This window comes from Rhea pennata, chromosome 1 (genome assembly GCF_028389875.1).
Source record: "Rhea pennata isolate bPtePen1 chromosome 1, bPtePen1.pri, whole genome shotgun sequence".
NCBI lineage: Eukaryota > Metazoa > Chordata > Aves > Rheiformes > Rheidae > Rhea > Rhea pennata.
In genome coordinates this window covers 185951486-185974224 of record NC_084663.1, presented here as the reverse complement: position 1 = coordinate 185974224, position 22739 = coordinate 185951486, and the positions used below count along the sequence as shown (strand labels likewise).

General features: G+C 39.8%; 1 protein-coding gene across 2 annotated transcripts; it reads left to right on the top strand.

Moving 5' to 3' along the window:
- The first annotated feature begins 10186 nt into the window (after positions 1-10186).
- On the top strand, positions 10187-17914 carry MED4 (mediator complex subunit 4). 2 transcript variants are annotated; one of them, XR_009958502.1, is made up of 8 exons: positions 10187-10277; positions 11783-11849; positions 12184-12354; positions 12716-12773; positions 13242-13328; positions 14072-14203; positions 15004-15233; positions 17141-17223. XR_009958502.1 is itself a non-coding variant. In XM_062576470.1 (7 exons), exons 1-7 carry the CDS (start codon positions 10189-10191, stop codon positions 17311-17313), a joined length of 777 nt encoding a protein of 258 aa, XP_062432454.1. In that variant the 5' UTR covers positions 10187-10188; the 3' UTR covers positions 17314-17914. The 2 variants fall into 2 exon arrangements, 1 of the variants encoding a protein (XP_062432454.1); XM_062576470.1 differs by lacking the exon at positions 15004-15233 and having other exon boundaries at positions 17141-17914.
- Positions 17915-22739: the final 4825 nt, after the last annotated feature.

Here is a 22739-nt window from a genome sequence, read left to right as displayed (position 1 = left end):
CAATCTCCTCTTTACTTTTGGTTTTATCTCTCACATGATTGGCTTGTTTTCAAGCTCAAGCACCAAGATAAAAGGGAAACATCCACAATGGGACTCAGGCTGAGCACATTATCTGTAGGCAAGGACTCAAGGACTGTAATTCATAAGCTTGATTTTGGCTTCTTTGTCCCTTTCCAGGGACAGGGAGGGTTAGGCAGCTGTGCGTCACTTTCCTAGCAACAGAACCTTTGCATAGGAGGGAGCAGCATCTGTTGAAACCAGCCAGTAGGAAATTAGAAGGATGAGAGTTGAGATTCTGCCTCTTCCCAGATTTAGACTCTTGCATGCGTGGGACTGGAATGCATTTTGAACCCTCCTTCCTTTCATTCTCATCTTGATTTAAGTAGCTAGCTCTTGCCTTTGGGTAGGTATGTGTGTGTCACTGAAACATGGTCTCTGAGGAGAAAGTGGTGCTGATCTATTACTTAAACATCAAGTGGTTTGAATATCCATGCAGAAAAGAAGAAATCTGGATTCTAGCTAGGACCTCTTCAAAGGGACAGCATTGAAAACTGCAGCTCCCTTCTTCTCAAAGGAAAAGAGCTTCTTAAATAGGAACTAAGAGGCTGCGCTGCACTAATTAGCCTTACCCCTTGCAGCAGAGCCCACCAGACAGAATAGAACCAAAGAATCACGGAGCCAGAAGAGCATAAGCAATAGGAAGCCCAACACTGTATCTTAATTATAGAGGTGCTCCTGTGAGAGGTGGACATACTGAGTGCCAGTCCTTGACTCCAGCATAGACTATGTTCTTTTATCCAGTGACTCATTAAAACAAAATACATAAGCAAAACCTGGGGTAGGGCTGTAGTGAACGTTTTATTTCTCCCTCCTCACTAATTCCTTTTATTTTTTAAAACACAAGACATTTGTACAGTTGCTAAGAACACACTGTAAATGCCCAACAGCTCCAAGCAGGAGATAGAATGAATGCTTTGTTATTCGAAGAAAATACATGTGTATTTTTACTGTAGTCATAACAAAGGAAGTGTCAAGTATTCCTCTACATGCCAGTTGGGTTGTTTTCCTCCTCACAGATACTCATCTCCCTGCAGCCTGTAACATCTTTCTGTGTTTGTATGTGATACATTCTGACAGTTTCTTTACAGTTAAAATTTCAAATTTCAAGAAATCCATTCACAGTCTGCCTTAGAATATGGCACGTGAAGACATTTAACTACTTCCACATCACTTTCCATTTTATTTTCGGCAAACTTCTTTTTTTTTTTTTTTTTTTTTTTTTTTGCATATTCTTGTAAATGCGTGAAACTTCAGATTGGAAAGGACTGTTTCAGTTCAACTTCTGTTAACAAAGGTTTGTCATCCTTTCAAAAGATAGATACAGTCAGGTATGACTGAGGGTTAGATCCTCTTGCAACATATCGTTATGTCTGGAAAATTAGTGCATGTGAGGTATTTGGAAGAGAACAGATGACGCTGTTGTTTTGTCAAGAGGTAGGATTGCCAGAGGTCAATTTGAAGCTAGAGACATTGCATGGCTGCTTTTACTAACACATCTCTGATACTCAGATGTTGAGACAAACAACAGAATTTTGTTTTGATAAAAACAAACCTTGAGGTAATCGGTCACATCGAATTAACAGCAAATACTTGTACGAGGACTGCAATAGTCACTAAAATCATGTGAAAAAACCCCAAACTGAATTCCTCTGCAAAAGTTTTTAAGATGAGAACAGAGTTTACCTGTCTTTACTAACTGCATTTCTGAAATAGAATTTCTGATACAGAATTTCTGTATCACCTCCTTGCAAAAATAATATTAAAATCCTGAATTGAATCCTTGTTTACAAAACTTTGTAGCATTAGGCTACTATTCATAAATGCACTTCTCCCTCCTTCAGAATTCTCCTCCTTGGCACTGGTGTTCAGGCCAGGAAGAGGAGCTGGGGGACAAGGAGGGACTTAGGATTTTATTTTTGCAGAGACTGCCATAATCCTGTGTCGTAAAGCTGAACCTTAGTACTTGGACTGTGTATCTATTTTTCTGGGAGATGAGAGAACAAGTATGAATTTACAACGCGGGAGTTTTATGCAGGTCCCTAACAAGCAAGGGCACATCTTTACAAGACATCCGATAGTCCAAGAGAAGTAGAAATCTCATGCTGGGAATGTGCCAGAGGGGTGGGATAACCTTTACACTGAGAGAAAAGCAAGGTTGTTTTTGAAACATAATTTGAGGTTTGTTTCGAAACATATTTTTCATGAAAAATAAGCTTTAAAAACAGTATTCCAGGATGGTGTGATTACCAGAAAGTGACACAGGTCTCTAAACAACAGAAGTCATGGGGCTACACCTAGAATGTGGAGTAGGAAGACCCCACAGTCTGACCCTTGCTTGCCCAAACTGAGGATCTTGAAGAATGTCATGGTTGTCTTTTGGCCTGAGTTTTATTCCTCAGGAAACCAAGATGTGTAGAAGTGGGTGAGGTAAAAGGACAGGCTGATCAACGCTCAAGGCTCATCTCTACATGACAGTGGGGTGTACCAGAGACAAGTGCCTAGATTTGGGACTGTGGAAGCACACCTGGGTTAAGCATTTTAGACAGCCTATGAGATTCTTGGAGCACTTGTAGACACATGTAACAGAACAATATAGTCAGTGCTGACAGGGAGTTTGAGCTGTCAGGTGATGAAAGGATTCTCTGCTGTGGCAATGGAGTGGTCTTATCAGAAGCAATCCAGTTAATCCATACAGCCGCCCACAGTTCTGCAAGCATGCTGCATGCATCCGTAATGCAAGCAATTCCCCTTTGTGGAAATGCTCTGAGAACAGTAGAAAAATACTATACAGGACAAAATGTCACAGCTTGGAAGGCAGGGTGTACAGAAGCACTTGGCAGAGTTATCAGCATCTGGAATAAATGCATTAGTGTAGCCCCAGTACAAATTTGTTCCTGACTGCTCTATCCTGAAAGACTGGAATCTGCCAAGTATTGTATACTCAGTTCACAATCTATAAAACAGCTCAAATATGAGTTTAATTTTAAGCAACTAGTTAGAAGCTAAGCACAGGGACAGTCATGCTGTTGAACTGAGGGCAGTTCAGCCTGAGGGCTCAGCACTTCGCAAGGTCAGCCCTTGGCAAAAGCAAGCCTTGCTGGAAAACCACAATATGCTCTATGTCTTTGAGGCTTAAATTTGGAAATGAACAACTGATTGTCATTTCAAAGTGCGTAACCCAGGCATTGAGTGACCAGAACAAAATCAGAAGCAAGGGAGAATCAGAGGCATAAGGAGTACTGCGGGGGAGGAGGCAGACTACTAAGAAGGTTCTCTGGGGTGAACTTGCTGTTGCAATACTTGCAAATGCATATATCTATTCCTGCTACAGCATCTTTTCTTTCCTTCTTTCTCTCTCTCTCCCCCCCCCCTTTTTTTTTTTTTTTTTTTTTTTTTTTTTTTTTGCCAAGTTTATTACCAGATAACCTAAGTGTGAAAATGTAATTCATGAAGCACCTCTGGCCAAGAATTACATGGGACCTGTACATACAACCCAACCTGGCCACCTTCCCTTCTATTTATTGAATATATTTCCTACTGGGGAGTGGAGGGAAAGAGGGGAGGAGGAGGAGGGTGATGGTGAGGGATGAAGAAAGGAATTCTGTGAGTTCAAGAGAAAACAACAAAAATGTAAATGATTGTCCTGTCATGGAACTTTACTGGGTCTGTAAAGAAGTGACAGATTGTGCTGGTTGCTTTTCATGTTTTGTATTCCACAGTGCATTTTGCATATATACTTTATATGCCCAAGTTCATGCCTACAAAGTGGCTCTTAAAGAAACATTTGCCAATAGTAGTGTTGGCAGATAGCATATGAAATTCTGACAAGCAGCTTGTATCTAATCAAAATTCTCAGTCCTTACAAGGCACAAGAGACAACTTCTGGCACATGAGGCTTACTATCTAAAGAAAAAAAAGTTTAACTTCAAAATACCCTGGATATCAGTGATGCAATTATTTTAATTATGTATGAACTCTTGGCAGATTATTTTCATTGTCTACCACCTGTGTAGCACAAAGACATCTGGTAAGTTTTTAATGACGTCATGTCAATACTATGTTTCAGTTTGAGCTCAAAAGGAGACATGACCCAAATAAATATGAACTACAGTTATGATTTGTCTACTTGAGGGAGCTTTGGTGTGAATTTGAGACATGGTCTGATTCTGCATTGAGAATGCTGCTGAATGGTTTAATCCATTTAAGAAGAAGATAAGGTGAATCTCTAAAGGCCCCTCTTAGCCACCTAAAAGCATCCACATAGTTTACTAATGAAGAATAACTGTTCCATGTGCTCTTGAGATCTGTATTTGTGGATGATCAAAACTATAGAAGTAACTCCTCACCTGGCCCTACCACTAAGTCTTGAACAACTCATCTACAGACATAATAAATACACCAACTTTTAAATGAAGAGCAGGGTTTCTTTCTGAATGGTATGTTGTAATTCAAATATATTCCATAGTCATGAAGCAGAGATGCCTGCATGTAATTGTATGGCCTGCTTAACATAGGATAGACTACTACTGATCATAACAGTCCTTCTCAGACTTAGTATTTATGATCTCTTGCCTTGTTTCACATGGAAGCAGCATTGTTAGTAGTTAAGGTTTCAGAATCTCCCATGGGATCCTACTTGGCTGCTGTGTAAAACTCATTCTGTAATTGCGTTTGGGATAGTTTATCATACTGTTTTCTCAGCTGCCAATAAAAGCTTGCTTCATTTCTCCCAAGACTCGTCTTTCAATAGGAATTTTACTTCTACCCGTCTCCAATTGCTAGGAAATAAATCACTGCTTTCATTTTTGTTCTTGTAGATTTCTCAACAAATCTTCATTTTATCTTCATCCTACAGCTCAGTCCTCACAGCTAATTTAAGCCAGATAACCATTTATAGCCACTTTTCCACTCTTTCTGAGTCTTGTGAGTAGAAGTTGGTGCCAGTTGCAGATATTTGAAAAGCTGTCTGGAAGTAGTACCTTGGAGATCAGAAGATAGACTCACCCAGTTGAAAGACATGTGACCTAGTCTAAATAGAAGACATGATAGCTTTATCTTTAGCAGGCAATGGGGAACAATAAAAGGATGAGGGAGGTGTGGGAAGAGATTCATCATAAGTAAATTACAACTTCTTCTATCAGCCTAAGTGGAATTCAGCATGTGGGAGAGCAGGCAGTGTTGCTGTCATCACTGTCCTTGGAATTTTTTATTTTATTTTATTTATTTATTTATTTTGTGAGGGGAAGTAAACCACTTTAAATTTCAGCGTGGCTTCTACAGAAGCTTGTGTGGGTGTCCCTGTAGTGTTTGGTAAACAGGCTTTTTACAAGGAAAAAAGCTACAAGGAAAATAAGACTTTTTTCCCAAATAAACAAGTTTAACTTAATGAAGACTCAAAGTTAATATGTGTCCGGGGCCTATCCCAGGAGTCTCATTATCCCTAATTGCATTTTTTTTTCATGAAACAGTGAGCATTAACTTCTAGCTTGATTAGGGAAAAGATTTCATATTTACTTTCATATTTACTTTGCTCCTGTATCTTCTCCTGTTCCCAAGAATTCTTGGTGGAATTGTCACTATCTCTAGTGGCCAGGCTGCCAAACAAGCTTCCCCTTTGCTAGGGACCTTCTTTATTTTTTATCACTATCCAGGGCCAGTTGCTGCTGCTTTCTGCCTGGGTGACTTCCTGTCTTGAGGGCTCTGTGCATAGACTTACACCAGCAGAAATCAGTGCAACTCAAGTTTAATATAGCTCAAAGCAGAGCTAATTCTGTGCTGGAACATTCTGGAATGGCATACCAAACTCTGGTTTTGGCCATATGTACTAGTGTTTCACACTTCTTACACACACACACACACACACACACACACAAACAAAGCTTTGGCTCATAGTATTATCTATTTTTGTCTCATCTTTAACCTAATTTAGAATTAACACCAGCTAAGCAAAAATACTTCCCCCCCCATCTCACTGGTCTAAAGTGCTATCCAACATATGTGAGCAGCGAAATAGATAGCTTTTTAAATAGCAATCAGAAACAGATGATTTATCAAAGGCATTTAAAAATATTGATGGTGTAAAGACAACTTGACAAATACAGGATGATTTTTCTCTTTTCCACAGGCCAAAGTACAATTGTGGCATCCTTCCAAACAGTGCTCAAGATGTTTAACTTCTATTTTAGTTAATATTTGACAGAAAAATTTTATTTTTACATTATCTAGGGGAAGTAGATATGAATATTTGTTCTGTCCTTCTTCCTCCTTACTCCCCTTGATTACCCTGTTGCCTTTCTATTTGTACTGTTTGAAATGTTTTATTACCCATGGTCAGACACCTGAGGGCCTTCAGGAGTTAAATATCTTACACAGTCCATTCTTATTTTAAGGTGTGGTATCCAAACATCTATCAACTGAACACTTGATGTTTAGTGTCTGGAACATATAAATAATGAAACAGATGAAGAGCACAGTAGCCTGGAAAAGATGCAGACCAAAACGTATCCACTCTGGGCTCTGAAGTTCTCCATTGTTCAACATCTAAGTTTTAAGGTAATCCTCTGGTTCATGCTAATCACTCTAGTAATAACAAGAGGAAATAAGAAATCCCAATGGTAGCCTAAATAAATAAATAAAGGCTTTGCACTAGATGAATCCTGTGCTTTATTTCACTTAACTGGAAATAAGAGTAACATCCCTCTTTCCTTTTCCTGGCCACCCATTCCCTTGTGTTCAGTGACATAGCAATGGTTAGCCCTTAAATTAATTGCTTCAATGAGCTAATCTGACAGAAGACAAACCCATGAAAAAATTAAGTGTTTTCCATTGAACTGGTTTGCCCAGCTGCTTCATTCTGCAGTCTCACTGTTATGGGATCACATGTAAAGGGGAGGAATACAAAATACATGGCTGAAGAGAGATGGAGAAGACTACACTTTTCAGCATTAGCCCACAGTCATGCTACATTAGGCACACCATAAAACTGCACTCTGAAGGTATGGTTCCACAAAGTAAGATTAGGTGACCTAACACTTATGTGGGGAACATCCTCTTCCTCCTCCTCTTTCTGCTCTCGACTATTAGACCCTTCATGAGCAAATTTCACTCACTAACCCAGACGGAAATGAACTCAACAAAAACATGAGGTATTTTTCTGTCTTAAGTAGTTCATGGAAGCATACATTCACAGAAGATGTAAGGGAAGGCAAGCATCTGCAGTTAGCAGATGAGGAGCAAACAACATCTCTGCTTTTGAGTTGGTGAATTATTAGATCAGCTCAGCTGTTCATAGATCTGCAGCTGTAGAAATCAGTTTGTTCTGCAGATCATCACCTAAAGGTCAATTCTAGAACAGATAAGACTCAGCTGAACAGGATGAAGCAAGCTATTTTTGCTTGTGCTAGCAGGCTTTTAACACTGTGATCAATATGCCATTGAAAAGACAATCTGAAATCAAAAAGATTCAGAAACATCTCATAATCTCACTGTGAATGGAAAGATATAGTCATGGCTGCACAACTTAAAATGTTCTCAGACTACTGAAAACAAATTAAGCAATAATGCTTAGTTATTCAGGAAGGGCATAGGCTTTTAAGGAGCATATCTGGCTAAAACCCAACATATCTATGAAAAAGTTTACCCAGGGGAAAGAAAGCCAAAAGCACTGAAGAATTGAGGAAACAGAGGTTTTGTTGTTTTGTTTGGGTGAGTCAGTGTTTCAAAAGTCTATTCAGCAAATCAACCACGCAATCTTACCCAACGGGCCCATGGGCCAAGTTTGGGGCACAAACCTATTTCACCCAGTCTTCCCCTTTGTCCTGAAGGAGATGACCCCTCTGACATAGTTTGAAGGATTTTCCCTGCCTCTGCACAGGCAGGCATTCCCTGATGCCTCGAGGCTCATCCTATCCTCCTACACAAAAGTAGGAGTATCAGTTTGGACAAATAAGTCTCTGCCAAGGAACCTGCACTTTATAGCCACTGCTGCATCTTCAGGGACTGCAGGAGGGAGGGAGGGACTGCAGACTTTATAGGAAGCAGCCAGATGTTTATGCTGCATAGATGAAGGTCAGTAGTCTGTGAAGCAGGAGAAGGAAGGTAGCAACTCCACTAAAAGACTGCTGGTATTGGCATGGTTAGGCAGGAAAAGCCCTGCTGTCAAAAGGGACACGGGAACAGCTTCCCAGACAGAAGGAGTGGGAGGGAAAGAGCAGCCTCAAGGAACCTCCTACAATCAACACTGAACCCTTGGCCTGTCAAGTTTGGGTGTCCTATTAACACTAGAAATCTTTAACTCTAGTGAAACTAGTAGTATAGCCCTGAAATATTTTAGCAGTACTGCAGTACTTCTAAATAATACAGATGTCAAAAAATGAATGTGGGGGAAGGAAACAATTTAGCAGAGGGATTGTTTTATTCTTGCCTCTAGAGGACTGCTTTATTTTCTGAAGTTGTTATTTCTGTTTACATACCCAGAGAGACAGTCTAGCAAATCACTGAATTGGAAGCATAACCAGACAGCTTCACCAGTTACATCTTTTCTTGAATAAAACCAGGGAAATACTGTATTTTTTGAAGAAAGGCACGTAGAAGTGTTTTAAAGGGTAGAACTATTGAATGAGATTTTATCTGCAACATTAAAGAGAGTTCCCAAACTATCTACAGATTAGAACTTTGAATGCTCTTGTATATTGTAAATTAATTTTAAGTAACTCCTGTTGGCAATTATCTTCTTCTTAGAATTGCCAAATCTCATTACCTCACCATAAATCCCATAGTGTTCAATCATTTTCTTGAATCACAATTCAAGAATCATTGATTAATGAGCATCTTGCCTTTTTTTTTAATAATTTTTTCAGGGACATACTTATTGCAGAAAATAAAACAATAATCAGAGCAAACACCAGAGCATTCAGAGATGTTATCATCTATCTAGTATCTTCTCTAATCAAGAGTGATGACAATCACTGCTTGCCAGGGGGTTTTGCAGCTGCCTGCGACAACAGAAGAAGGTGGAGTCTGAGGACTCCACGTTCTTCACTGGAAGTGCTCAGAGCAGTTACAAACCTCGGCCCCAGATTAACTATCATTCTTTGCTCTCGTCTCACCGTCCACCCTAGCTTCTGCCTCAGTCTCTTGACATTACTGCAAGCTTCATGAATTAAAAAAATTCTACTGGCTTCACTGTGATCCCTCCCAGAGCTTGAGGTTGGTTTACAGTATCAGACCATATACAACAACTTAAAAGAAGAAAAAAAACCCAGCATTTTTAAAATATAGCTCAGTTCTCTGCAGATTTAAGGGCAGGTTTTGCAGCTGCTAATTGCCTCACCATCTGCTCACTGCACACAGGCCTCTAATTTATGCAAAGCCACCTTTAGGTTGCATATATAGGTCTACACATGCAGCATCTGTGCATTGGGCAGGTTGTGCTTCCTCTTGGTCACTGTGACATCCTGTTGCTCACAGAACAGAAAACCAAGCTAGGAGCTCAGGGTTCTGCACGATTTAAAACTGGGGTTTCTGTCATGTTCTCAGTATCAGAAGATTAAGTAATCTCCTGAAGTCATTAGGAAAACACCACCCCTCTCTCCAACTGGGAAAAGTACCTAAGGGACTTTCATGCATCGGGGAACCACAGAGTTAAAAAAGTTACGACGTTGTTGAATTGCAAGCCCTCCCTCTCAGGTTGTTTTCCGTGTCCGTAGGGTACATCTGCATCTCGTTTGAGTGCCTCTTCCAGGAAAGCACGGGTACTGGAAGCACATTTAGAACAGCAAGCTCTGACCCTTGAGCAAGAAGCCAGCTCCAGGAGCGGGCGTTTACCCACACGCCTGCGAGCCTCTGGGGCAGTTGCGACCTCCCTTCCCTCACGCCCTCCACATCCAGCTGCGCCGGCCTCACGGCAGCCGTTACCCGCCCCGCCCCGCCGCGCACCGCCTGGGGGGAGGGGCAGAAACCGCCCCGCCCCGCCCCGCCGGGCCTGCGCATGCGCCGCCCGCCCGCCGCCGGCCGGGGCGGCTGCGGTTCGCTCCTCCGCCGCCGGGGGCGCTGCCGCCCGGGCAGCGCGGCCTTGGCGCCGGCGCCGCCGGGGGCTGGTTCTCGCTCGGGTCCGCGCCCGGGATCATGATGGCGGCGGCGAGCGGCGAGGGCGGGGAGCGCAGCAGCACCCGGGACCGGCTCCTGGCGGCGCTGGAGGATCTCGAGCTCTTGGCCAGGTACCGCGCCCACTGAGAAGGCGCCAGGCTCGGGCCGGGTGCCCCTGGGGTGAGGGCGCCGGGAGCGGGGAGGCCGGCCCGGCCCCGGCGGGGTGGCAGCGTGCGGGGCGCGGGCCCGGGCGTTCTGCTGCTCCCGCCGCCCGGCACCGCCTGCAGGCAGCTCCTCGGCAGCGGCGTCCGTGCCCCAGCGAGGCCGCACCGGACACTCCGCTTTATTTTGTGTTTTCAGAGCAGAACGGGCAGCTTCCTTATTCTTCCACTCGCCTGCCTGCCTCGGTTGTCACCTGCATTTCCTGCTGAGAGAGTGTGCCCCCCCCCAGTAGAAGAGGTTTTAGGCATTTTATTATTCACTGAAAACTCTGCTGTTTTGTAGATGGTATTGCATGACTTAAGACGTTCTGGTCATTGCCTGTTGGACTCTGACCAGATAGGCTGTAAGGCTTGTCCTTGGAGTGATGCAAATGCCCAGGTAGGTAGCCCACACTTTTGAGGCTGGACTGCTGCTCCCCATCCAAGCTGTCCACCATACTGTGGAGTCACAGCTGGCAGCGCAGTAAAACTGGTTGCTGATTATCTTCTTCCTGTCAAGGAGAGCAAGAGTTTAAGAAAACCCTCTCAGAGGGAGCAATCTAAACTGTTTCTGTGGCTGGTTCACTCTTTGTGATTACCTCTGGTAGGACAAGGACAATATATTGGTCAGTTGATTTCTAGTACATACATGTACATACGCACGTGCACACACACACACGCGCGCATTATATGTATATCGTGGTCTCGCTGTTCAGTGAGTCTCCATAGAGGTTACTGACAGTTTTTTCAAAATGGTAGGAAAGTAAATGGGTATACACAGAAGCAAAATCAAGAGATTTGTTTGAGATGCTCTTCTAACCTAGTCCCGGAATAGCATTAGTTTCTTGATATTTTTGTGTTTAATTAATATACAACGGATTCACCATTGTGGGAATACTTGTTTTTATAGTAACAATAGTTTTGCAACAAATTCTTTAGATGTTTGAAAGCATAGGCTTAATTGTTCTAAACCCATGTGTGAAACTTACTGTGTTGTAAAAATGGAGGAGAAGTAAAATAACGATAACAACTTATGCTTTCATGCCCTCTTATGATAAACAAAGGTGATAAGGCTAGAGCATGAATGTACTTCATTGTCTTTTTTTCTTTGCTCAGCTTCTGCTTATGTCTTACTTGGTTTAGCAAGAATTTAACACATTTCTTGAGCACAAATGCATGTGAGGACTTTGTGAGCTCAAAGGAGAAAAAATAATTCTGTGAATAATCTCATGATCAGAACACGTTTTTTTTTTCTTTCTAAGTTGAGAAATACCAGATACAACTATTCTACAAAACTGTAAAATATTCAAATATGTGAATACTACTGTAATGGTGTCAGTACTCTGAAAATTTGGGGATGACTTAGTCTGATTTATGAATGGAATAGGAAAAAAAAAAGCATAGAAAATTTTATAAACTCACAAATTTCCTTTCAGAGAATTAATTGAAATTTTGGCGATTTCAAGAAACCAGAAGCTTCCACAACCAGGAGAAGAGAGCCAGGTAAGCTGACTTTCTGAACTGTATTTCTCTGTGTAGTTAAGTGCCCTGCTTTATTACACTTTTTTTTCCTCACTTGTCCCTGCATATACTTAGACAAATTATGATGATGAGCTTTTGGCCACATTAAAATGATGTTCCTGGTCTGTGTGGTGCTTTTTTGTTTGTTTTGTTTACTGCCTGCTTCACAGGCTGTTTCTGCAAGCAGAGTAAGAAGTTTGTTTCATTTTGCATGCAAACAAATATTCATGTAGATGTCAGTTGTTCTTCTTTGCTGCATGATTGTGGGTATGTTGTTTCTCTAAATTAAAAGTTCTGTAAAACTCTTATCTGACAGATCCTGGAGCTGCTGATTCAGAGAGATGGAGAGTTTCAAGAGCTAATGAAGCTGGCAGTTGATCAGGGGAAAATCCATCATGAAATGCAACTTTTAGAAAAGGTAGTAGAAAAAAGGGATAGTGATATTCAGCAGCTGCAGAAACAACTAAAAGAAGCAGAGCACATACTGGTAAGTTTGTAGGTGATATGTTTGCTTTTGAGCAACTACTTGTGGAAAAAGGTCATCCTGGAGAAAGCAGTATTGTGTTAGGTTGAAAAGATGAAATATTTAAAATTTCACAATAGCTTAGTGGAGTTTTTCTTTTCGGTAGTCAAACACTTCTTACTTATCAGGATATTCATTTTTGTTTTATAATGTTATTTTTTTTCCAAATGTAGTTTACTTTTGTATATTTTGAAAATGTTCCCTGAATAGTTTATCTGTTAAAATGCAATTAAATGCAAGATTCTATCCACAGAGCCCTTTTTATGCAAAATTTTAGGAATGAATGATTCATTGGAGTATTTTTTTTTCCTTGTTTTACATCTAGGCAACAGCTGTTTATCAAGCAAAGGAGAAATTGAAATCAATTGAAAAGGCAAGAAAAGGTGAGTTTCCATAGTTGTACATACTACACAAATGCAGTTGTGAGGAAGGTTGTTAGTGAGTTCATGTTTTCAAAGTTTTTTTTTTATTTCTAAAATCGCAGATTTCAGATGCTTTCTATGTAAATACATTTCCATTTCATTATGAGCCCGTAAGCCATTTCATCAGAACAAAGTCTGAATGTATTATGGTTGTGAAATATGCTGCTTAAGAGATTGGTTTGTGCATTTCACAAGATTGAACAACTGCTGACATTGAAGATATATGGAGTTCATGGCTGTAGAGCCAGTTCACTGCAAAGCTTGTCCTTGTAGAGTCCAAGAATCCTTTAAGCAGTCACTGCATTTGGAGCCTGCCCTTTATGTCTGACAACATGACATTTCCAGTCTTTGTCAAAGTGCCCAGTAATCTGAAATAATTGAATGATGTAATCTCTTGAGAGTGTAGTAACTTTCCTTCACTTGTTCCAGGTGCCATTTCCTCTGAAGAAATAATTAAATATGCCCATAGGATCAGTGCTAGCAATGCTGTTTGTGCCCCTCTGACATGGGTACCAGGTAACTAACATGATTTTTCATCACCTTCCTGCCCCTCCAAAAAAAGAAAAAAAAAAAGGTGTTGCCAGTATCTGGATTTAAAATGCTCTTACATAATGAAAAACATCTTATTTAGTTTATTAGGGGCATATATTGTTTTCAAGTGCCATACCTGCAAATGTATCTCTAGTAAAACTGGATATCCAGAGTCCTGTAGACTTGTAGCTTCAAAAGACTATGAAACTGCAGGCTTCCATTAACTAAATGGCATTCTCTACTGTCCTTTGCTTGCTGGTTTCCTGGTATGTTGAGTATAAACTAGAACCAAGAATGATAAAGACTTTTTTTCCCCCCCTGTTCCTGATTATGTCTCTCCTTCATGTAGTCTGTTCAGAGGAAGTTAATAGTCAATGAAGTCATAAGAATGGATTTTGTTATGCCAGGCCCCAATTCTGGAAGTTGTCCCACTTGTCCAGATTGTTTTCCTTGTAATTCCTCCCTTTGCTGCTAAGCTATGAAGTAGCAAGGCGAACAAAGATCTTCTAAACATGGGTTTCATAAGTACTGCTGCAAAAATGCAAATGGATAAGAACAGTCTAAATGAAGGACACACTTGGATTTTTAATGGAACAAGTGTGATGCTCATGCCTGATGTAAAAAATATGAGTAGCTTTTTCTTTTTTTGGTCAGTAAACTAAGCACTGAAGGAGGAGGTAGTGTCTGTAAGGCAATTGATAATTATTGAAATACAATTTCTTTTCAAGGGGACCCACGAAGGCCATATCCTACCGATCTGGAAATGAGGAGTGGCCTCCTGGGTCAGATGAACAACCCATCCACCAATGGAGTTAATGGACACTTACCAGGGGATGCACTTGCAGCAGGCAGACTGCCAGGTAGGGGAATCTCAGTGGTGTGTTGCTTTTCTTTAGTCATTGTATAATCATAGCAGTTATAAGTGTTCCTTAGCAATGGCAAAGCATTGTTAAAATAATGAAAATTATGGCCAACATTGTTCCCTAGCAGTGAAAAACTAGTAAATGAAGTAATTGGTTAGGAATTGCATCATTCTGTTTTATTTCATGCCAAGTCATACTGCAGAAACTAGACTATAGGTCAATATAAATAAAAACTGCTTTAGTTACCATTCAGGTCATTTGTTTTAAATTGCTGTAATTAAGTGATATCAAATCATATTAAAAAGAAGCATTTCCATAGCATACTTCTTGCATTGACAACAAAGTATAGAATTGAGAAAGATACATTGAGAAGAGGTTCGTTGTTCTCCCTACCTCCCTTTAAGCTTATGCTCTGTACAGCAAGACTGTTTAGAAGTTCCAGATTGAAAAAACATTGACAAGGACAGTGGAGGAGGTAGTGCCTTCAGTGTAGGAATTAATGTTAAATGCCTAATCAATTAATGAAATGGACACTTCCCTTGATTTTAATGAGATTCATTCATTTGTGCTAAAATATAATCTAGCAGTAAATTGCAGTAACTGAATGAATAATTCATTCAGTTTTGTGGCTGAGCAGCCTTAATCTTATCAGGTTAGCCAAAAATATGGCAAAATTCTTGATTTGGTCATGGAGAAGATCTGTAACAGTTCTTAGCTGTCAATTTAGCCACTTGTAGTAGGTGTGAAAAATTTGTTTTAAAAAATTACACTGAATTTATTAAAAATCTTTATTGCAGGTGCATTAAAAAAAGATTGTGTCTCCAGTCGTATGTCTAATCCTAATGTCACTCTTGAAAAGTCAATTAAAGTTCTATGTCATCTCCCTTTCTAAACCTCCTGTTCTGGATAAAATGGAGAAACCTGTAAGAGGTTTCTCCAAAATAGGATTGAGGTCAGTGAGCTGAAGGGAAGGAATGGAAGTCTCAGAACTGCCTATGGCAACCCAGCAGGGAAATGCTGAGGACAGGTCTGTATGCCTTTCTGTTGTTATGAAAAATGGTCAGAGCTGTTAAGGTAATCTCTTCTTGGAGCATAGTAGAGCTTGAGCATTTGCCTAAGGCCCGGGAGAGTGGATTCAGAGCAGCTCCTCTGCCTTGGAGGATTCAGACTCATTCCTTTCATTTTTAGTACTGTTTCTGTAAGAACTGAAAGCTTACTGTTTAGGACTTTTCCTAGGGGCTGAAAAATATGGGATTTAAACTGTTAAAGCAAAGGAATTAGTTGAGCCTGGTTTTCCTATGTCAGATCCTCTAATTACTTGCCTGACAGGTAAGAGGCAAACATCACAATTTCATTTAAAAGAAAGTAGAGGCTGCCATGGCATTTTCTGTAGGGATCATCAGTCTGTTGGTGTGTGGCAGGCACATCCTGAGAATGCTTATTTTGAGATCTAGTCTTTTTAGAGACTTCTGCAAAGAAATGTCTAGTTACTGAGTCCTTATTGAGTGTAACTGTGAGCCAGCCACTGGGCTGCTTGATGGCCTCAAAACTTAGGCTTTTCAGTACATTCTCACTCTAATTTAATAATGCAGCGATTGAAATGTTGAAGCGTGGCCACAGGATCTAGAAGACTGGTAAACACACTCAAGTAGTTCAAATAGAATTGGGCAACTTTACCTCAGTGGGAGTAAAACCACTCAGTACTATTCTTGGTTTTCCCAAAGTTAGCATGAAACTGGTATAAAGGCTGAACTGTGCCCTCAAGTCTGCATTGTACAGCTGGATAATGCAGTAGTGTACAGTAATACAGTATTCTGTATTAGGGAGATGGGGCTGTGGTTCCACACATGGAGCTTTAGGTGTGTGGAGACTTAATGATCAAAAGCTTTTGTGCGTGGAGTCTGGGTGCTTCTGAGTCAGTAAGTAGCTTAGTGAACTATGTCAACCTTATATGACCCCGCCTCGACAGTGTCCTCTCTTTCTGCCCTCAATGTCCTGTGTGGGAGAGGGTTTTTGTTCAATTCAGACTCCTGTCTAGTTATTTTTAATTCTTGCTGTAAGCAGGAGGTAGCTGGTTTCTTCTATTGGTGGACTGTAGCCACAGTGACTGGTAATAAGAGAGGAGAGGAGATGAAGCACAGCAATAGGACCATAGTATGGAAAGAAGGGAGCAGAAATGGCAGTGTATATACACACTGTGGCTCTGAAGCAGGGGCAGGGAAGGAAGGAACAAGGAAGCGTTGGTAGGGCTGAGGGGTTTCCAGTAGGTTGGTGGGAAGATGCAGGATGGGAAGGTTTTAGACGTAGGAGACCAGAAGAAATACTGAGGGGGCACTGAAGCTGACCTGGCTGGGGCATTGCAGGGCATTTCCCTTCCTCTCAAGTGTCTCTGATTGGGACCCTGGTTTTGTAGTGGGACTGTCTTTTGCACTTGATGCACTGTTTACTATTGGAAGTATGATATCAAAGGTGTTTCAGCCAAATTCAGACAAGACCTTTGAGTGAATTTCTGTGGCCTATCTTAACTATTACTTTTTTTTTCATCTAATGTTTTTATCTGTTTTGGCATACTGACAGAAGGTGACCATTTTCACTGCTCTCTGTGGCTTTGAAAGTTAGCTGATTCAAACTACTTTGAAGATGAAAAGCTTGGTATGAATGTATACAGTTTTGAAGTGGAATGATGAGAGTGGTTCCAAGTTTGAACCACTTAATATGGCCCTATATTATTGGGCCTCTGGCAGAAGAGACTTTTGCAGTGAATGAATGGCTCCATTATGAGAAGTTTTCCAGCAGTTACTTCAGGGTTTCAGCTGTCCAAAACTCAGTGAAGATTTTACAGTTTGTAAACTGGAGTTCTGTTTGAGCAGTCCCATTGAAATTGTGAATATAAAAAAACCCTGGTATTTCATTGATTATACCCCTTTCTTCCAGATGTGCTTGCTCCTCAGTATCCTTGGCAGTCAAGCGATATGTCAATGAACATGCTACCTCCTAATCATAGTAATGACTTTATGTTGGAGCCTCCAGGACACAATAAAGAGAATGAAGATGATGTAGAAGTTATGTCAACAGACTCCTCAAGCAGCAGCAGTGACTCAGATTAGGTACAAGAGGAACAGTATCCCTAGTAGACCTTTCCTGTGGTGAAGGCCTGTTGGATGCTATTCGTCACAAACTGCAATACCTGCTAGTTACGCTGGTGTCCCTGTATAGGGAGAAGATACAGCTGGCTCGGAAATAGGGTGATTAATTTAAAACCATGGACTTTTAGATTTTTTTTTTCCACTAGATGCTCAAGCAAAATGACTGGGAGCTTTCTGCTGGAGGAGAGATGTTAAATCTCCAGTGATTATGTAAATGTGTGAGTCTGTATGTTTGCAAGAGACGTGTGTGTGTGTGTGTGTGTGTATATATATTTACTATACACTAGATGACAAAAGTTCCTGGGAAAAAAGGTGTAAGGGGAATCCCCTTGTATGTTTGTTTGTAACTTCACTCTTTTGATGATAGCCTTTTCTATGGCACAGAAATGAGGCATGAAATTTGTAATTTTAACATTTGTTACTGCCAAAATCCATGTTCTTGATCATTTTGTGTGTTCTGAGAACAAAAATATGGCAATAAGGTGTAATAGAGTATGTTTGTAATTATTGTAATATATAACAAATGATTTGTCATAAATAAACTCAGCTTTGTGTAACTTTACATTTCAGTTTGTAAACTTAAATTTGAGATGAGTTGTGTAACTTCATTACTCACCACATTTTATCCCAGTATGTGGTTGGTTGAGTTTCAGAAGTTTGTACTTCATTTTCACTTTTCTGAAGTGCTGTGTCAGGATTTGAAGCAGCTGAGCAGTCAGCAACTGAAAGTCAGCCTGTCCTTACAGCAGTTGAGCTTTACTGGATGTTCACGCACAACGGTGCAGTGCTTGAGGCAATGCTGTGTAGTGCCTGTTCACAAGACATCACCCACGCGTTGGTCAGATAGCTTGGGCCCCTGGAGATGGTGCACTTTGGGGCACGCTGTGGGTTCAGCTCCTTTCAGTTCAAAGTGCTCACAAGTTCTTTATTCTTGTCCTCTTTTTTTCAGTTCTCGGAGACTGCTAATTTACTTAAGCAGTTGCATTTCTTGTCTCAGCTACAATGTTCTTTCATTTTCCCGAAGATGCTTCTCTTGGCTTTCCTTACCTCATTCTGTTTTGTTTAGGGAGTCATATGACAACAGCTACTTTTCTCTTTATATCTCTGATTTGATCGGAGGTTGCTTAGCCTAACTGTTGCTCACACCAGTTACAGGTTTCTGCCCTGCAACTAGGTTTCCTGCTCAGAACTCGCTCTGCTTTTTGCATCTTGTAGAAGTTCTTCCTCATTTGCTCAGACAGTCCTTCAAATATAATGTCAGTATTCAGCCTGTAACACATGGCCAACATGTCTGCAAGTCCAGTAGGGATGTAGACATGGAAAGGACCTCTGCAGCTAGGTTCAATCACATGATATTAGGTAGTGGAATTTGTTTTAAGAGGGAGATGGGTAATTTGTTTGTCTCAGCTCTTCCTTTTTGAAGTACGTTCAGAATGCTGTTCTTAAGATTTCACTTTTCTTTGCAGTATAAAGCGATTCATATATATTTTTTAAACTTTTGTACCGATGTTATCTTTTCCTTTTTGCTGTTTATCCTAAATCTCTTTATAGAGCAACTGTATTTCCCCTTTAATTCTATGCTAGTCCAAATGAGCCTGGCCTCTCAGACAACCATTCTAATTAGCTTTGCCTACTCTGTTCTAGTTCACATTGTGTTAAACAGGAACAATCAGAATCATACACAATATTGCAAACTGCAATTTCTTAATGCTTTGTACCACAGCATTAATATTTTCTTCCCTAAAAGCCTATCCTTGACAGGTATTTTGACACAGCCACAGCTCACTACTCTCTTTAACCTTTTCAGGTACATTTTTTTCTTGGAATGAAATCAAAAAAGAAATAATCAGTACTCTGAAAACGTAATGTTCGGTCAACTGAAAACTCTGATGGGACTACATCACTTGACTTACTAATTGAAATAGTGTGAAGGTGGGTGATTGTTTTCAGACATAAATGAGAAGGAACATAGGCAAGACCTTTGTGAAATGGCAGCTTTTCCTCCTGTGCTGTTTGCTAGTCTATTATTGCTAGTCTATTAAGGAATTAAACAGGACCAAAATGTTGCATCCGAGAAACATATTAGGAGAGAGACAGCTTTGCCCACTATTTGCTTTGCTACTTTAGCACATAAAATCAGAGGTAGGCCTTAAGGTGCAGCCTAACTAACTATCTAGTTTCTTTATATCAGTGCTCCCAACTACATGCTATTCAGCAGCATTTTTCTGTATATATTGTACTTGTAATGCCATTTTTAGGTGGATTCTACTGTCTATTTACAAGGAGTCTACCAAATCACAAAGGTTTAAGTGCGTCTTCAGTTGCTTAGATATGTATCTAATGTATTTTTCTATTTAGCAAAAGTACCAAAAAATCAAGGTAAATATAACAGTTGAAATTAACAAGTCTTAAAAGCTGCTGAGAGATTTTCTGAAAAAACAAGTACAAATGCAAGATACTTTCAGAACAAGTCACAACTTGCTGTTAGCTGATTGCACTAATGCACTGTAGTCATTTAAATCAGTCCACTTAGACAATAACCCTGAGATATGGAGATACTATGTCCTAATTTCAGCAACTTCACTTGTATATTTACAGCATAGAATGAATACAACCAATAAATGTAGTATTTATTGTATTACCAACAATTTTATATTTTTTTTTTCAGCAAGGACTTGGATGTTTCTAAAATTTAAAATAGCACTAAATGATTTGAATTACTATTTCTTCATTATTCTTTGGGATAGATGGGTTGGACATCTGTCAACTCTTCTTACAGCCTCTTTGTTGACAGGTGAGTGGAATATTTTTCAATGTACAAGATGTTGCTTTGGAGAAGAAAACCTCCACTTCTGGATAGAAAAATAAGTTTTGAACAGAGATAGTGTAGTAAGGTAATATTCAGTGAGATGTCCCATTTCAAAACTGCTTTTTAGCAGGATCTACTTTTTCTGCTTCAGAGAAAGAATATCCATCCTATGGGAAGTTTTATGAAGTTAAGAATACTTGAATTTTAAGTGGGAGGCTTGGTATCAACAGCATTCTTACATCTTGTACCACACTCCATGCCTACCACCTCCATTAAAGAAATTTATGTGCAGAGCAAGCAAACACTTTAAACCCCTTACTTATTTTAGATCTGACAAGTTTATTTGTAATTTCAGACAAATTCAATCTTTCAATATTGTATTTGTGTTTTATTTAAACAAAACTAAAGGGTATCACAGAATGTTTTCCATACTGCATGCATGTAAAGGAAACAAATTGAAAGTGTTTTAAAAGAACACTGAAGAGAAAAAAAAAACAAGGAATTTTACAAAATTGCCTGAGTCATAATCCATTTTCATCCTGAAATTCATGGCAGAAGTCCTAATGACTAGCTGAAAAAAATCAAATTCAGTTACAAAGTCTAGAAAAATGACAAAATGTAAACTCATTGGGTTTTATATTATATATATATACATATATACACACACACGCACATATATATGTGTGTGTATATATATATATATATATATATATGAATGTGATATCATTCACTGCTAATTCAATCAGTCACATCAAACCAAAAATTAAGAATTCTATCAAATCCTGGTAGCCATAGAGAACTACGTTAATCTGTGCAGTGTTTAATGCTGACTAGCCTCTTTAGGCAAAAGGTATGTTAGTCTGCTGTAGAAATACACCTGTAAATAAGATTAGTTTGTAAAATGTTTCTTTTCTCAGTCTAATAGGACACTGTATGCACCTTTCCATTAAACTATTAAGAGCTGTAGTAACACATGAAGATAAACTGCTGAGATCTGACTTCTGCAGATGAATTTTAAAAATTAAAAGAATTCTGATTTCTATTTAACTTATTTTATTAGGTCAGGAACAATATTGTACTTTGGAGATAGGGTGATGCAATTTACAGTAATATTCTTATCATTAACCATATATTAAGGAGACATATTCTCTCCTTAAATGCTTGCTACTCTCACTTATGCTCATGAAAATTGTGTGCATACATTCAGTGGAGGCAAATTATATACCTTTCTTTGTTTCAAGTCATATTTTGTGTTCTAATGTAACTGAGGTTGCAAAGAAAGTGGCTGTAATGAAAGCAAGTGACAGGCAGGGTCATAGAATTTTTATTCCCTCCTACAAACCAGAGCAACCCTTCCATGTTTATAATACTCCACTTTTCCAGTATATACCACTGTCTGCAGAAAGCCAAGGCACTCTCTGGAAAATGTGACTTTTGTTCAGTATGGATGTTGACAGTATCTTAACTGAAGCTATGAAGCAAGGCTAAGTTTAACAATTGGTCCATGACAGTTACAGGAAAGCAGCATGATATACAAAGTAGCTTTACATAAAAAGCAGAACAGTGGCTTAAACAAGTAACATCCTTTAGCCCGATGCTATAATCCTTTCCAAATGGGCTTCTGTGAATAGTTCCACTAACTTCCAAAGGGATATTCATCTATACAAAGATTTTTCACATAAAACACTATGATTTTTCTATAAAAGAAAATATTTTAACTAGAAAATATGCTTGTTGTTGAATTGCTATAAAGCTATGAAGACAACCCTTACATGAAATAAGGTGAAAGCACTATAACATTTGGCATTTTTTGGCAAGTAAAACTTTCACATGGGCAGAGGGAGCATGATATTATCTTTTTACCTTTTACGCTGGAAACACAGGTATGTCCATGGAACAGACTGTTATACCACGTAAAATTATTTTTATGCTAGTTGGTGACTTCCTGTGTACCCCTTTAGGTGATCAAGATCTTCTGTAAAAGGATTGTAACCTTGTTCTCTTAAGCAGCGTAAGGGCCAAAACAGTTGATTTGCTGGAGGAAATTCATCCCATTTAACCCATTCCCAACCTGTAAAAAAGACAGAATGCAGAAGTTAGTAATGTAACAATACTGCCTCTGCAAATCTAAATGAATTGTGCTTGTGCAGAAATTACCAGTAACATGTTCCAATTTTCTGTTCCGCATGCAGTTAGTCTAAATTTATTACTGTCTTCTCCCTGTGCCTTTTCCCCACTGAAAATTACTGTCCTCTCAGATCTGCAGAAGGAATATACCTGTAACCATTCCCTACCTGGTTATGTCAAAGTCATGTAGTATTAAAGACAAAAAAATTCTCAAAATTAAACTGTATACTGATAAAACTGAGTAGGGATACAGCCGTGTCTGCAGTTTTCTATGCTGAGAAATCTGAGGAATGGTATGGATACAGCTACTTCAGGGGGAATTTCTTCACTGTGAGAGTGACGGAGCACTGGACCACGTCAGGAGCTCAGGCATTCTGTTACGAGCGTTAACCTTGGGAGCTCTCCCTCTACTGCCGCCGTCCTCCGTTACAGAGGCTCAAGACCGGGCCCT